The 18,284-nt window shown below is 39.9% G+C and overlaps 1 protein-coding gene across 1 annotated transcript in view; it reads left to right on the top strand.

Moving 5' to 3' along the window:
- The window catches only part of bsna (bassoon presynaptic cytomatrix protein a), a 105,749-nt gene that overhangs the window by 38,902 nt on the left and 48,563 nt on the right, over nt 1–18,284 (top strand). The window contains exons 4-5 of the mRNA XM_026367009.1: nt 5,292–6,296; nt 6,459–6,755. Coding sequence (XP_026222794.1) covers nt 5,292–6,296; nt 6,459–6,755 — 1,302 coding nt within the window. The remainder of the gene's footprint in view (nt 1–5,291; nt 6,297–6,458; nt 6,756–18,284) is intronic.

Below are 18,284 nucleotides of genomic sequence, written 5' to 3'. Positions count from 1 at the left end.
TTGATTCATGTCATAGTCACAGCGGTGTACCAAAGATGACAAAACATGATGTTACAGACTATTACTTGATGTTTTTAATTACTGTTTTTAATCTGCATATCCTAATATTGTAGAACCAGATTGTTTACTACAACCATATGACAAAGTAGACACAAAATGTGTATGATTTAATACAATTGACAGGAGGTGTATATAGTACACAAACTCAATACTCAAGTAAAAGTATTTGCCTTGAAAAAAAATCACCACCAGAAGTAGAGATATCCTTTAATTTTTTAATTAAAGTACATTTAATCTTACTTAAAGTTCAAAAATAAAAGTACTCTGATAAGAAAACAGTGTATGTTGATGGATATGATAGTAAAATAACTGGGGGAAACACATTATATAGTGACAGAAGGGTTAATACATAAATCATGCATTAGTTTTTTTTTAAGAATCTTAAAGTGCAAAATGTAACTAGTTATTAATTCTCTTAAAATAGATGTAGTGAAGTAAAAATGAAAATACTCCAGTAAAGTACCTCATAATCGTACTTTATATTACAGCACTTACAGAGTAAATGTACTTACCATCTCTGATTATGAACAGTCTATAATGTAGAGGTTGTAGTGACACCATAAAAATCAAAAAGAGCACTTGTCATTGTTCCCTTTTTCACAGCTTTATTTATTGATTATAAAACACATTCCCACTCTTCCACTCCTTGTAGTTTTATATTGCAGGGTGCAGATCTTTTACCAGCTGCAGTATCTGTTTCAGTTTGATCACCAAACTCAAATGCAATTCTCTGTCTGTGTTTCAACATCTGTTCAACTGTTTAACACCTGTAGACCTGGTGGAATGAATCCAATTGAAGGTTCATCCTGGTGTGTGTGTGTGTGTGTTTGTGTGTCCATGTGAGAGAGACACAATACAGACATAGTTCAGCTTCTTGAATAGATAGACCTGACCTCCAGGTTAATGATTTTTACAATAGGGAGCTCAAATGTGTGTGTTTGTGTTAGATTAGGTGGTTAGCTGTGTTTGTTCGAGGGGTGAATGTTTGTGTGGGTGGAAAAGTAAATGGAGAGGTGTCTGCAGAGACATAAGAGCGAAAGCATCAAAAAAGGAAAACGGGAATCAGAGTCCTCAAGGTTTAAGGTACTGAGCTTCTTAGGAGGAGCTGGAGATGAGACGCTGCAGTTATGGCCTAAAGTAAGTGTGTGTGTGTCTGTGCACATTATTGTTCAATGCCATTGTTGTGAGGACATTTTTGAGGGTCAAATCAGGTTATGGTTAGGTTAGAGTTGGGAATTAGTCAGTTTAGTCACACCTATATAGAATGACAATGAATTTGCACACAGTACATTGTGTGTACTGTATAAACTAATGCACATCAGAGGTGTTTGCATCTTGCTTTGTGTGTCTTTGTGTATGAAACCTGCAGCTGTCACTTTTATAATCCGATACTCTCCATCTCCTGCTCTGTAAGGACTAATATCTTTATCAGAACACATGGAGTAGCAGCTTATGAAAGTGTTGAGTAAAAGTACACAAATTTAATGTTTAATTAAAAGTTCAAGCAAATGCAAGTAAAAGTTCCATTTCAAAATCTTTACTCACACTGAAGTACTAAGCACCACTAAGTAAGCGAAATGTATTTTAAACAGTGTTGAATTTGAAGCTGCTAATAACATAAATGGTTAATTATAGTTCAGGTTTGTTCGAAAAATAAGCTCCAAAATCTCTGTTACCTAGCAACTTGGTGTAAAGCAAAAAGCAGTAGCTGGTAACTGTGCAGAAGATTTTAACCATTTTATGTACTTACAGGTGGTTAATCCATAAAAATGCATAATTTATTTGTTTGGTTTGGTCTTATCTTTTTGTAAATGGGATTTATTATTTACTCGTTTTAAATCAGAGTTGCACAAAATATATTGTTTTTACAAAAGCACAAATGTGGTACACAGTGGGAACAAGTAGTAGTTTTGGGAATAGTAGAGAAGAATCTTATATTCTAATATAATATTATCAATTACAATTTGAAACTGTTCAGTATAAATAATTATTATCCCCAAATCAGTCTCAAGTAAAACAATTAGTCCACTCATAACATGTAAAGCTACATGCTAATTTAAACTATTATTCTATGTGTATATATGTTAAAGCGCCAAACACGGTTATACAAAGACAAGCAGAAATAGAATTAAATTTATTTAGTGCGGACTTATTTTCCAGCTTGTGAACTAGTGTGCTGGTTTTCATCTCTTCTACATTTCCTCCTGCTGAAGAGTGTAGACTCAGCATTGTTGGAGATTGTCAGGGTTCATTTTCCTCTATTCAGAAAAGACATTTGCAGCCATTTATTCTGGTAATAACTTCCACAGGCCTGAAGATTGCCTGAGCTGGCTGACACACAACATGCAAAATGACTGGGAGTAATAAGAATCACACACAGACAATACCAAATAGGCTATAACATGAGGTGATTCCTGCACTCACTTTAGAGGAAGACTGGGGCATTCAGCTCCATCAGTAAACAGTACTTTCCCATTAAACATTGAATCACTGAGGTGATTCTAATGTCGAGGTGGACTAGGCTCGACTCAGCAGGGAAAAACTGAATGTTGTCCATGATCGACAGGTGTAATAACTGTAAATACCCAAGGAAATGCTTAGCGTATACCAAGTGGTGTGCATGATTTGCACATGATAGGTGCCAAACGATTAAGGAAAGACACTACCACTAGCACCAGCTAGGAAATGGTGATACAAAAACCAGGTTTCAGGAGCCTGAAACCACGTATGTATCAGTCAATTCTGTGTGTATTTGGCACAATAAACTAACAGCAATAAAATTTCACCCTTTAATGAAACCTACTTATTTAGACATGCAGAAATACACACATACAGTATATCTTTAGGGACTTTAGCCGGATTCTTGCCAACATCCCAATACACTAATTTTTGTGGACATTATTGTGGACTTAGATTTTACATTTTAGTACATTTTAGATTTAATCCAAAGCGACTTACAAGTGAGGTACAGGGCAAAGGCAAGGTAAGCGTAAGGAGCCAGCTGGGGTGCTTCTGCATGAAGGGCAGTGATCTTACCACTACACTATCCAGCCACTATGGACCAACTGTTCACAATCATTCCGAATAATGGGGATTTTTTTACAAAATTTTAGTATGTCAAATCTAAAGCATATCTCCTGTTCTTGATCACTAGATTTGATAAAGAAACATTATTTTTCCTTCTTATTTTAAATGACTGTTTCAAACCCCTCTCTGCCCACACACAACCCTTCCTACTCGGTTAGCAACAGTACTAAGATGAAAGAATCCACTAGATTTAACCACAGCAGAGAAGAAGTGAATTTTCTGTGATGCTGTGCTTTTGATTAAGCTCAACATGAGAGAGCTGAAGAGCTGCCTGGATTAAAAAAAAAAAACTGCTGACTCCTTTCCTTTCACTGTTTGCAGCCTTTCCATCTCCTCCATCCCTCGCTCTGTTCTTCATTCCTTCAAGCTTCTGTTGTGATGCCGGTTATAACACAGATGGATAGATGGACTCATTAAAATCAAACACCCCAATTCTCTTTCCTCATATCAACCCCTCTTCACTTTCCTCTCGTCATCTTCATCAGATGTAATTATGGCAGCACAACTTGGGAGGAGCCCGCACAGTAAAATTATACTTTCAAATCTCCTTCCACTTTAGCTGTCCAAGGCATGAGACCTACATTTTCAACCTGATCAGAGAGAGAACAGAAAAATGGGGTTAAAGAAAAATGCAGCGGAACACATAGAGGGGGTGGGAAGATGAAGAAAAACAGGGAGAAGAGCAACGATAGCTACAAAGAGAATATGTTGGGGAGAAAAGGAGGATGTCAGATTGTAGCAGTGGCTGTAGCCGCTGAGTTAACAGAATATGGGATCAGTAAAGCTGTCAAGCTAGAAAATGCCAGACAGCAAAGCAGGCTGGGATAGCACAGTGGGAGGAACTGCTTAGTTAGGATACGTAATTGAGGCAGTTTTTTTTCTCCTTTCCTCTCCCTTGTGCTTCCACACATTTCCCTTAAATTCAAGGAGCCACCTTTTCCTGTAGCACCTCGAAAAGAAATTAAGGGGATTTTACTGGATACCGAGCAGGGTGATACAGTGCATTTGCGCATTGCATTGTGGGAAGGAAATGGGAACGTGCAGAGACTTACTAGCTTTGCTCTACTTGCAGATGAGCTAAAATAGCACTGTTTGTGGCAGCTAGGTTGCAGTAGTGGATGCAAAGATACAGTAGAACAGACAGGACAGGAGCAGGTTGACACAGCTCAGACAGAAGCTGTATGTTTTTTTACAGTCGGGAGAAATTAGAGAGCCAAGCAAGGTCCGGACACAAGGGAGTATCAGCTCTCATCTGAAGGAAGAAGAGAAGGAAGGAGGAAGACAGGAGCAGAGGAGGAGGGGTGATGTTTTATTTTTATTTTTAGATGCTGAAGGGTGTTGCGTTTTCATTTCATCTGACTGTGTGCATCATATTATGTCTGTTTGTGTGTCGCATATGTCTGCACTTGATTTCTGTGTGTACGTGTGCATACCTGTGTACCCGTGTGGAATTATGTGTGTGCCTGTAATGCTTTTCACTCAGGCTGCGGTTTCGGCTCAGCAATCACTCAGCGCTGCAGTCAATTTGTGGTTGATTTACCTCTCTTTGCCTCTATTTCTGGTTGATTACTACTATTCTCTCTGCACTTCTGTTTTCTGTGACAAGAAAGATGGATCATACTCATATGTGTAGCCATCCTAATGCATTCCCTCTCTCATGTGCACCTTTGAAGTTGGTGTCCATGTGGTTTGGATGATAAGAGTCACTGGTCCATCCTATCTGAGTCAGCAGTGATATTTAAAGTAATCAATAGTAATAAGCTTTGAAAAGGAAGATGGATGAATCACAGTAATGTTTTATTTTAATACTGTCCTCTACATTTACAGGAATTCCTTTATTTGTCCCTTTTTGTCCTTCTGTTTGTTTTTCTTTTACATGGTTTCATTGCTTCAGTGACATTTCTATAGCAATATCAGTGATACTTAAAATGTCAGATTGAAATCCAGGAAAGTGTGCACATAAATTACATTCAAGAATATAAAAAGTACTTCCAGTGTATTGATACTGTCTTGAGTTTAAATATTTTACTCAGTCTACTGTAAATATGTTGGATCAAGCTTATTGAGGAAATGTGTAACACCATGCAAAAGATTTTTCCAAGGGGAAAAATCTAACATCAAATCTGTCTGTTTTCTGTGTTCAGGTCCAGGAGTGGCTGTGTCTAAATTGTCAGATGCAGAGAGCTCTTGGCATTGATATGACCACGCCTCGCTCTAAGAGCCAACAGCAGATTCATTCTCCGTCCCACCAAGCCAAACCCATTGTCCAGCCTCAGCAGCCCCCACCTCAGCCAACACAGCCGGCAGCGGCAGCACAGGCCAAACCTTTGGCACATAGTCAGCCTGCCCAGCATCAGCATCAGCAGCAGCCTCAGTCTCAGCCTTATGGCCAAACCCAGCCCTATTCCCAGTCACAGCAGTATCCCCAGTCTCAAAGTCAGACCTACCCGCTTTCCCAGCCAGGGCTACAGACTCACACCTCCCCAGGTTTGCAAAGACACCAAGGTCCTGGTTTCCCCCAGACTCAGACAGGGCCCTCTCAGCAGGGCATGAGGTCCGACCCGTATTCTCAGAGGGGTCCTGGAGCTCCAGGAGCTGTTGGAGGTCCCACAGGAGGCCAAAGCCAGGGTCCACGGATACCCCACCCTGGTGCTGTACCCCTTCCTGGTTTGACTAAGGCACCCTCCCAGCCTGATCTGGGACGTGGTTCTCCAATGCACCAACCAACGGCCCGGAACCATGACCATACCAGAAGTGCTGGTTCCTCCCCAGCCCACAGGCCTCAGAGTCAAGCCCCACCTTCTGCCCAAGATGGCCTGACCAAACTGTTTGGCTTTGGAGCATCACTGCTCAATCAGGCTAGTACCCTGATCAATGTTGACCCCTTACCTACCACGTCCACCCAGCCAAGTCCTGCACGAGGCAAGGTGGTATTCAGCAATGCACCACCTGACAACAAGCAGCAACAGCAAGGGGCTGCTGGCACCAAACCATTTGGAATGGGAGGCCCTTATCCACTGAGTCAAATGGGGGGTCCTCATGCACCACAACAAATGGGGGGTCCTCATGCACCGAGTCAAATGGGGGGTCCTCATGCACCGAGTCAAATGGGGGGTCCTCATGCACCGAGTCAAATGGGGGGTCCTCATGCACCACGACAAATGGGGGGTCCCCATGCACCGAGTCAAATGGGGGGTCCCCATGCACCGAGTCAAATGGGGTGTCCTCATGCACCGAGTCAAATGGGGGGTCCCCATGCACCGAGTCAAAAGGGGGGTCCTCATGCGCCGAGTCAAATGGGGGGTTCCCAGATGGGTGGACTGCATGCACCAACCCAGAAGCAACAGCAGCACACCATGCCCCATCAACAGCAGTCACCTTTGCATCATCAGAAAGGACAACAACTGCAGAAAGAGCCTCAGAAACAGGAGCCTGTGGCAGCTCATGTCCCCGCTCCAGAGCCTGTGAAGCCTAAAGTGAACTGTCCCCTTTGTAAAACAGAGCTGAACATCGGCAGCTCCGACCCACCCAACTACAACACCTGTACACAGTGTCACAGCCAAGTGTGTAACCTGTGCGGTTTCAACCCCACGCCACATCTGGAGGAGGTAAGAGGAATATTACTCACATATTCAACTGCACACACACACACACACACATACACACACACTCACTCACCAAGCTCATCCTCTCCCAGACAATCAATACCATTCAGCACAAATAGAGAAAGCTATTCATTCCACTGTTGGACTTGCTTTTGACTGTGTGGATACAGCTGGACCAGAACCACTCATCCTTGTATTTACACTATTCTTTTTCTTTTATTACCATGTGTCTTTTATGGCTATTTTTCAGGTCTGATTTAAGCTACAGGCTGCTCTGCTATTTCCATCTTCCTGTGGTACCTACTGTTTAAGGTGAACAGTAGCTACCATGCTTTTCATTACTTTTCCTATCCCTATTCAGGCAACTGAGCGTAAAATAAAACTTAAGCGCATTCATTAGTTTAACTAACTCAATATTAACAATCATGCTCACAGTATTTTTGATAATATTCATATTCATATTATTCCTTATTCTTTATTCTGTTCATTTGCCTTGATTTTGATATAAATTATTCACAAATGCTACAGTTAGGCAAACAATGCTTACAAAACAAGTCATCTCACTAATGGGCTGTGAACAAAGAAAAAAGTTAGAACACCTAAAGTTTTCAAGACAAACATAAATATGCACAACCAGGAGCACTAAATGCATAAAATCATTTGTACATCTCTTTTTATTCCAGCAACAAACAGAAAATGCAGGTCAACACCATTCTCTCCCCTCTCCTCTGTCCTAGTGGTCTGTATTTGACACACATTTCTACAAATGAGATTAGTAATTAGGAGAGATTAGTAATCCTGCTAATTGGAGGACACATTCTGAATAATCATTTGTATTTGTATGTTAGGGTTAGGGTCATTTGTGGTATAATCTAAAGTGATCATTAGTGATGAAAATAATCATCGTTGTCAGAGCCATCCATTAATTCAGTGCCATAATATGTACAAAGTTGTTATGCATGGAAAAGACAAACTAACATTCACAAGTTGCTTTGTGAGTTTCACTGTTACATGGATAAAGCCCTGTTTTTAGAAAAGAGGGACTGAACAAGCTGTGCTTTGTGTTTTTCTTTCAAGGATCCTTGGTTCTTAAGACAAAGGAGAATAAAAGGCAAGAATGAAAGATGAAGGGCAAAGTAAAAAGACAAATATTCAGGGCGGGAAATACAATAAGCATGAACTGGAGATAGATGAGGGGAAGAAAGCATTAGAGTGGAAGGTTAAAAAAGGCAGAAGGAAGAGAGTTAGAAAATAAAAATAATGAAGAGGCAAAGCTAAGGCAAAAGGTAAAGAAAGAGCAAAGAAGCAGAATCACAAAACACGGACATCATTTTCAGTTATGTTTTCTTTATTCCTTCCAAAGTGATTCTGCTCATGCTACGATGAAAGAAATGTGAAGGCCTAGCACTCGCTCACCTCCCAATTTCTTAATCCAGACACAGGTTTAAGGTTGAAATAAAAAGAGATTGAAGCAACAAACAAGGGAAGAAAGAAAAAATGATAGGTGTATGTAGGGAAGATGTGTGAAAAGCAAGCAAGAAAGGAAGAAAATGAAGTATGAGGAGAGAAAGAAGGGAAAGAAAATAAAAAGTTATTATAGACAACCACTGTGAGGTTCTTATGGTTGTTCTCAATAAAGACATGAGAGATCAAAATTTCTTTTTTGAGTATTTGTTAATGCTCTGGACTTAGATAAAGACCAGATCATAATAAAAAACAAATTAATTCAGAAAACCATGAAATTTCAAAAGGTTCACAGACTTTTTCTTGTCACGATGTGTACATAACAATGCTGGGAAGTCAAAAAGCTGAAGTAATTAAGTAAATTAATTAATAGTCTGTAAATGCAGAGGTCCAGAATGATGAAGAATTGATGGAAGAAACTGATGAAAGAAAAGACAGAAAGAAACAAGGATGCATATAAGTCACCCAGTCAGTCAGGCAGGCAGATTGAGAAAGACTTGTAATTATTTTGAGGCCGTGTGATGCCTTTGGGGTCTTTGGGGAGTATTGTTATTCATGGTACTGTACTGTAATGTACTGCTCTATAAGGCAGACCTAGAGATAATATCCAGGGTTATATAACTACTGCTACTGCTCTGTATAGGACAGTGATAAACACACACACAAACACACTGCAAAGAGAAAGAAAGGGTCAAAATGTTATCTAGATCATGAGAAACCACTGCCAGTAAAACTGCTACACACATGCAGATCAAAATACGACATTGTGTGTGTAGGTTAAGGCGTGTGGCTCTCTACAAGGAACAGGAACAGAGGTGATAGAGAGAAATGTCAAAATATGAAAATTACAATTTTGACCACCACATATTTCAGTAATATTAGAGAAAGATGGTTGTGACAGTTTATTAGTTCACAAGTGTTTTAGTGAAGTTGTGGTCAAGAAGCCATGAAGAAGGATGGATCACAAATGAATAAAAAGACAAATGTGAGGAAAGATATAGAGCAAAGAACTGGTGGAAACAGATGGAAATAGAGCTGAGGGGAAACCAGACACGTAGAGCTGAATCACATGCAGCCACCATTCCACAGGGAAGATAACACACTTTGCACTCTCATGCACAAGCACACACACACACACACACACTAGACAGTAAGTAGAACAGTAGGGAAAAAGGAGGAAGAAATAGAGTGAGTTAAGCAAAGAGGGGGAGGAGGGAAGATGACAACACAGGAGCGATGAGATCACAAGCGTTTTTTGACCGATAAAGGGCACTAAGGCTGCTGTGGATTGAAAATTAAACATTTCCAGTGTTCTGGTATTGTAGCACACGAGCCCAGAAACAATTACACTCATTTTTTTCTTCTTCTTCATACTTTTAGTATATTTTATTTCAGCAAATCACTTGTGAACTGGAACAAACTCTCTGACAGGATACAACCATGTGTCTTTACTGAAAAATGAACGTGTCTGACAAAGCGGTGAAGACGACCAACACGAACACTGTGTGATGGAGAGACATTGACTGTAGCGCTCATTTGATTTATCAATAATTCAGCAGAAGGTTTTTTTTTTTTCTCTATATAAACAGTGAGAGAAATTAAATATGTAACAAGGAGGCAGTGTCTCCTGGAAGAGAAAAGTAAAAAGCCACACGCTTTTTCCTGCTTCATCTATTCCCTCCACCTTCCAACTTTATTCCTGCCTGATGGTTCTTTGCTTCTCTTTTCCTAATGTCATATTTTCTTTCTTCTGTCTTCACCCTCCTCATTCTTCTTATCAGTCGGCCTTTCCTTCAGCCTTTTTGTCTGAGTTATTTTAAGAGAACATAATGAGGCAGTCATATTTGTTTAATTAAATCACACGCGTATGACAATGTATAGTTGATGTGCTAATCTGAGTTCTGGCTTCAACATATTAAAAAGAATAACGCAGATACAAAGGTCAGAGGTCTGACTGACCACACACACACACACACATACACATGCAAACACTGTATAAACAGCTCTTAGTGAATGAGTGAATGAGGCCATTTCTCTGTCCAGACTGTCGTTCAGGCTTTCACAGCTGTCCCCACTGCTGTCGGAACAATTATTAAGATCACTCGGTCCACCTGGATGTGTGTGAGTGTGTGAGTATGTGAGTGTGAGCTTGCGTTTGTGTTTGTGTGCGACTGCACATCTGAAGGGAAATGATTAGGGATTGTGACATTTAATCTTCGTAGCTGTGTTTGCGCAGATGTGGGTGGTTTGTGTGTGTTGCCTACTGAAACTCAGTCACTTAGTTGGACCAGGTGTTCACTTTTACAAAGAATGCGTGCATAAGGATTAGTTTATGAGTGATACATGTTAAAAGGTGTTCCAGTTGGGAGGCTGGATGCCATGAAGGTGAGTCCTTCAATAGACCTGCATAGCCAAAACTACATCAGAGCATCTTGTATAATTTACTCACCAACATCAAATCAAGGATCTGAGATGAGTTTATTTTTATTCTGTCTTCTCACTCATTCTGACAGTCAAGCAGTGTCACACTGGTCAAAAGGTTAATGATGAGTGTGTTGATGATTGATATAGGTTTCTGGTTAATGGCGCGGAGCCAGTTTTAGTATCATTGTTTATTATCTTCATCTGCGTGTGTTCTCTTTCTTTACCTTTTTCCATTTTCTCTCTTCTCTCTGTTATCTTCGCTTCCTCATTTGTCCTGCTTTCTTTTCCACTGGCAAAAATAAATAAATAAATAAATCGGAGAATAACAATCTGCAAATTGATGAACAGAGAGCAGACACCCACTGAGGCACAAGCTAATGGAGCGAGGAAAAAGCCAGAAGAAATTTTTAACAAAAGGCAGAAGCTGCATAATGTTTCATAAACTGTGACATTTAGTCAACATCAGACAAATAAATGTTGCAAACTTGCATCTGCAGCTGAAATGTAATGACCTGAGTCTGATTTAGCTTTGCAGGGTCAGAGAGCAAAACCCAGTCTCTCTCACGCACACACAACTGTGTTTCCATCTGTACATTACTTTGACATCACTGTGATGTCAACCACCTGTCTCTCGTCCTAACCTAAATCTAACCTGAAACTCTTCAGGTTTTCACTTGACTAAAACGCTTCACTCCTTTGTTCCCAAAAGGAAGGTAAGTCCCCACAATACTCATTATATGTTGGTCTTTCTATAGTTGAGAAGACATCAAATGAAGAAATAAAGTACATTCCCTGGCCACTAACCTTAATCTAAACCATCATAAATAAAAACATAACCCTAAACTACCTTAAACCTAAAACCCTCAAACAGCCTGTTTAATGTGCATCGAGTCTCTCACAGCCACGGCGAATAACTCACACACACAAACACACACATGCCAAACAGATTACATACATTATGTCCCCCCATGTGCGTTACTATGCTCAAGATTAGATGTTAGTAAGTTATAATTACACTGAACTTTATAGACACACACACACACACACTTTCTCGTGAGCACACAAACGCGGGTTGATTTGATGACGGGAGAGAAGTGGATTATTGTGATTCAAACACCTCAAGCTGATGATGAGAGCGGCCAGAATCAGTCTAGTTACACTTTGTGTTTGATTGTCACAACATTTTCTTGCGGTTGGTCAGAATCTGAAAATAGTACAGCAAGAAAGAAGCAGTGTGTCCAATTCCCAAACTTTACACGTGTTCAGTTTAAATTTATTTTCGTTTATTTCACATTTGTCTAGCGCCAAATCACAACAGAATTCATCACAAGGCACTTTACAGTGTATTTAGGTTTAAGGATTTACAAAATATAACTGTATATGAATTATATAGAAAACCCAACAACCCCACTTAAGCAGCACTAGGTGACAAAAACTCCCTTTAGAGGAAGAAACCTCCAGTACAACCAGGCTCAGGGTGGGCGGCCATCTGCCTCGACTGGTTGGGGTGAGTGGAAAGAGGAGAGAAAAGAACTGCAGGCAACATAAAACAACCACTGTGAAAGCAAGGTTGAAACTACTTTTTCAAGATTTTTTAGAGATAAAGGGCAGATTGATTGGATATTGGTCCATAATTGGCTAAAACCCCTGAATCCAGGTTAGGCTTTTTGAGTAGAGGTTTGACTACATCAATCTTAAAAGCCTGTGGTACGTAGCCTGTTAGTAAACATACATTGGTCTGATCTAATATGGACGTGTTGGACACATGTTGATGGTGTATATAAATTCAATATTAAATTGCATGAAAAAAAAACAAAAACATGATGTGCGGGGGGAATAAGCAGTCTCAGTATGATTGAGGTCTTAAAAATGAATCTGACCTGTTGTACATACGAGTCCATCCAAGCCGTTTGCAGGGAGGATCTGATCATTTTTTTCTCTAAATGTTATAATGTTATAAGTAAATAGTATCGAGTATTTTTCGGAGTGAGTCTGCAGTAACATCAACAACATAATTGACTTGTGCTGGATGAGTAATGACTGAAAGTATATAAAGTTGTTTTTTTTTTCCGCCAAGATAAGTTGCTAGTGCTTGAATTTAAGAACGAGCTCTGGTCCTCGAGAAATAAGTCAAACAAAAAGCAGTAAAAAAAGATTTGTAAGGTGTACCTTAGGGTCAGGAACCAGGAGAGAAAGCAAGAAGAAAGGAATCAAAGTCAGCAAGTAAGGATAGAGTGAGTCATGGTTCTTTAATTAGAACCAAATCTGAACAAAAATAGACGATGAGAGCAGCAGGAACGACGTCCCTAATGGACGTTTGGTTCGTTCATGCACTTCAGGACATCTCGCTACAATTAATAAAACAACGGTTTGCCATCTTCTCCTCTTCCTCCACCTCTCCTCTTCCTCCTCTCTCTCGCTGTGCACACGCCTCCTCTCCATCTGTTCATTTCATCTCGTCCTTTCTGCCTTCTTTTTTCCTTCCTCTTCCTCCCACCCAAATGTCCCAGGCGGGATTCAAACTAGCAACTTTCTCGTCGCTGAGTAAATATAGCTTTCCCATTTAAAAAAAAAAAGTTTTTCTCTTCCTCCTCACTTTATTACATTTGTCCTTTATTTCTCAGTGTCCTCTGTTTCACAAATAGTCGTCTTTAGTTCTCACATTGTTGTAGAAAACTAAACTTTGTTCACCTTCAGCCTGTCCCTCATTTACTCCTTCACTTTCTGCCTCTCTTGCTCTTTCTCTCTCAGAGCTCTTGACTTATTCAGTGCACCTAACGCCACTCACTTTTTAAAGAATTCATGCATTATGTATTTAAAACACTGCAAGACGAGTGACTGTTTGCTGTTCTTGGATTTTGTGTTTCTTCTTTTACTTGTTATTTTAGCCAGTCACTTACTACATCCGTCGTTCAAATCATATTATAAAACATCTGCTACTCTATTTTAGCTGTAAAGCGAATGCACTGGGTTCTTGGGGACTGTCACTTTGCGTTTTAAGTTTTAAATGTTTGGTGTTTGTTTAGACAGTTCAGACAGCCACAGGTAGACCTGTCTGTCACCTCTCACAGTTTGGCTTAGTTGTGATGATGTTTGTTGCAGGTTCTGTCACTCTACTAGTGTGGGTGACAGCATCGAGTTGCAGTTTTGAAAGGTAAAATGGGAATTTTAAAGGGCAGATACTCTTCTGGAGCATTAAAGACATTTGGCAAAAGTTAATTGATTTTCTGTCTGTCTCCTGGCCTGTCTGGAATATTGTATATCTATGGATTCTATGGATATCAAACTATTAAATATGAGCCCAAAAATAGGTCCAGCAGGTTCCTAGCGGATCCCTGAAACCACTCTGGGCTCCGTGAGGGAGCTCAAAATGAGTCAATGTGATGCCAAAATTAGGAACCCCTTTAATATTTCAATGTGTCTTGAACATTTTGGTCTACTGTTTGAAGTTAGTTTAATTACTTAAAACTTCTCTGCTTACGTATCTCTGTCCTGAATCTGTCAAGTCCATTAAATATATTAAATTGATTGTTTCATTGAAGCTGACTCACATATCTCAAACTATTCAAGTACCTACTTTCCGTATACTGTATCTCTTTATAGGTCTCCCACAAAGACTTTAAAAAAAAATCTTTTTGAAGTGACGTCTGTGCCCAGCATTGCGTGCTAACTAGACATCTTTGTCAGTTCTTTAAATACCTGCAGATGACGTATGCTGAGGCGGTGCTCTTGGTTTGTCTCGCTTGGTTTAGTCAGGTGGGAAGTGCAGGCCTCATTTGAAGATGTCTTTGTTTGCATGATGACAGAGAAGCTCCCGTTTTCTCAGTTAATCTTTAAATATTTAAGTATTTTAAGGTTATTATATCTAACATACTGTGTGCAGAAAATTACTGATGGGAAGTTTATTGTGATGTAAATCAATGCTTCCAGTTTTCTGAGGTTTCTTCATTTATGCACACACACACACACACACACACACACACCCGTCTTTATAAATGGTGGCTGTTTTTTATTTACCGTTTTCCACCTCACCTCACCTCGTGCTTCTCTCGCTGTCACCTCCTTCGATCACTTCTCCTCCTATCCTATTCATTCCATTCACTCCTCTTTTCATCTCACTCTTCACCTCTTATTTCACCCCTCCACCTCTTGTGTTTTCAGTTCTCCTCAAGTATTGCTGGCTGTTTTACTTATGTTTGCCTCGTTCTCTCCTTCATCACTTTGTTGTCTTGTGTGGTTGAGTTACAGCCTCAACTCTGCCACTTTTCCTCTTTCTCTCTGTCACTCTTTTCTTACTAAGTCATATCTCCTGTGTCTCCAGTCCTAACAGTTTGTGTGAGCATAAAACTCTGCTGGAAAAAGACATCTCAGTCAACTTACAAACACACACTAACACACACAATAGGAACTCTGTTTCTATTGCTTTAGTTATGCCTCCATAAACACGGGAGTCCTTGATCAGAGGCAGAGAGATGGAGGAGTGAATAGATTTCTAAATTGAGAGGCTAAAGAAAAAACACAGGTTTGCTGCTTCATTTTTATTGCAGTTTCCTCAGTAAACCCACTACCTGGTGTAGATGATACACACGTTTTTGATGTGTGAATTTGTCCACCACATGTTTTAGGCTAAAAATATCTTCATCATACCATGTACCAAACTCAGCATATAGTATTATATGATCATCATATTTCAACTGAAGTAATAATGTATGTTGATGTGACATGAAATTATTCATAATTATTTATAAAATTATAATACAATATTCACCCCTCTACTAGATTTACTTAGATTTGAGTGGATTTTGCTCTGAATCAACTTGAATTTTAACAGACTAATATGCATGTTGATGGTCAGTTGTGCTCAACTTTGAGGGATCAGCTGGTCAGAGAAAAGTCATCAGGGCTTACCAGCTGTGTTGCATCCTCAAGTACCTCCTGAAGTACACAATGTATGTAACAGGAGAAATGTTTAAAGCTACTGTGATGGGACTACAGAAGTGTTAGCATGTTCCTGGTTAACATGCTCTACAAGTAGTCACTTTGTTACAAAGCAAAGCCACATATTTTTCCTGCACAGCTTAAACCTTCAAATTGCAGAGATCAACCACACATACAGTATACAACAGTACATTGTTGAAATGAAACATAACACAACATGACAGTCCGTTGACTTACTTTGTCGGAGTCACACACTGGAAATGCTCATGCTCAGTTTACATGTTATAGAGACATGGTGGTGATAGGAAAGGGTGCAACAGAGAAACCTTCACAGGCAGGAGAGGATGAGAAAGAGGGCAGTGAGTTTGTTCCCTGATTTAAACCACAGAGGAGGGGCTGGGGCTGCTTGCAAGGAAACATCCAGTTCTGAAATGTGTCTTGCTAAATTTTTCAGGACTGCAGGAGAGGACATCCTCTATAAATGTTCTAGATAGAAAGTTATTTGTGGAAAATATTACCAATGGTGGTATACAGTATATCTTATTTTATTTGTAAAGAGTGGTCATTTTATTGTGGCTAAATGTGTTGTGTAGCTAAATTGCTGCATTGTCACTCGCAGCTTTTTGTGATGAATTAAAACCCACTCCGTGAGTATTATGTCTTTGCATTTCCTCATGTGTGTGTGACACTGTACTTTTCTACCAGCAGGTGTTTTACTGTCCCCCCTGCAATCAGTTGTAGTGGTGTTATTTTGAAGTGGAGGCTGTAAAAGCATGAGAATGGCCCTCCTGGGGGGCTGTCAAGTGGCGCCTCCTTCAGAGAACCTCAAAAACACACACACAGGGACATACTACTATACACTATACACAAATGGGGATGGAAGCAATTGAACCAGTTTATGATCTCTTGAGGAAGGTAAAGCACCTACGTGAAGACACGTTTGACATACAGGGATAATGTGTGGGGAGAGAGACAGATCAATATGTTCATTTGGTACAGAAGAAACTCAAGGGAGTCCTAGGTGTGTGCTGTCTGAGTTTTTTGCGTGCAGTATCTATAAGTTTTTGTATTTTTTTCTGTCCTACTTTCCCAACTCTCTCCACCATGTCACGTTTAAATGGGTCAGCGAGAAGAGCTGTTCCCTCCCCTGGGCTACACAGCTGATTACCAGCACCCCACACACACACACACACACACACACTGAAAGAGACTCCCAAAGAACCACAATGTGTGATTCTGAAAACCCAAAGGTGTAGGGGTGACGCTGCTGAGGGGAAGATGGGAATTCCCTCATTGGGCTGAAAAACTGTGAAAGAACATGAAGCTGAAGCTACTGGGATTTACGTTTTAAAAATGCCTTTAGCTATGCAGCTGTGCCGAATGATTATAAGATTGGTAATGTTGCAACCAAGACTGTGGAGATTTAAAAACACACATCTCTGAGTTTTCTACAAAAGCTAAAATGCAGCATTCGATTGGATTAAGCCTTTAAAATAAGTGTTGAAACAAGAGAGAAAAGGAGAGTCTCATATAATCTACTCCTGAAATATACAGACTCCCATATAAAGAGCTAGTTAGATGACTATATTTTATTTTAACTGTGTTATCTAGATTTCTCTAAATCACCTGTACTGTCAAAAGGAGCACATGAAGACTTACTGCTGCGATGGTAGGATGAAGTAGATTTAAGACAAAATGAAGTTGATTTGCAGAAATTATAGATATATGAGAGACAGATGCAGATCGTGAGCCAAAATGAGGCTCAGCACACATCAAAACCAGCAAGAAGAGGTGTAATGGAAAACTAGGATGGTCTTTTCAGTTCTGTTTTAGCAACAGCTTTGCCAATTGCCAGTGATAGAAAACAAGATGAGCACGTTTTTATCAAGACGACGCCTGAGGGCACAGATGAGATGAAGACAAAAATGACTATTACTGGAATGGAGTTTGCTACTGAGCCTTAGAAGGATCCTTTTTGAGCAATATGAGTAGAGGCTTGAACTTCTGGGTCATTATGGCTGAATAGAGTAATGGTGTCTTAAAGCGACTTGGAGCTTGTTATCCCCAGAGGTTGCAGCAGAGTCTGTATGCAGATTTCATTTTGTGAAAACTGGATGGAGCTGTAATGGTTGACTAGTAGAAATGCAGTTTGTATCTGCAGAAAATCAGAAATCCACAGCTGGCATGTTGTCAGTACAACCTGAGCCTCTAGCTCAGAAAACAGGGGAGAAATACAACTCATACAGAGCTGTTAATGAAGATTTGGGGCAATGCATCTTTAGCCTAGCAGCTACTAGCTACAGTTAGAACATACTATTGTATTCCAATAGGTGCGTGTTTAAACGTTTAGCAGGTATCCACATATATCTAAAAATTCTTAGTTTTAAAAACTTAGTATGTTGAATGATCTGCACTTCTGTAATTATTTTCTACTTTTATGGCACGCGAAGCAACCAAGGACCAAAACTCTAGCTCTGATTAAAAGTACACTTTCTGTTTTTATAGACTGTCATGAGAATGATGTATTTTTGTAGGCGAACCTAGAAGTCAGTGACAACCTGTTACTTATACCTACTACTTATACCTAACCAAAGTTAGTGACTCATGAGATGAATTGTACATGTGTATGTTTTTGTTTGTTAGGGCTCATACACTAACACACATAATAGACTGAGTCACAGGGATTCTGCTCTTTATGGGAAACCC

This window comes from Anabas testudineus, chromosome 7 (genome assembly GCF_900324465.2).
Source record: "Anabas testudineus chromosome 7, fAnaTes1.2, whole genome shotgun sequence".
NCBI classification, from domain to species: domain Eukaryota; kingdom Metazoa; phylum Chordata; class Actinopteri; order Anabantiformes; family Anabantidae; genus Anabas; species Anabas testudineus.
Note: the sequence above shows the minus strand (reverse complement) of the source record. Positions and strands in the feature narration are given on the sequence as shown.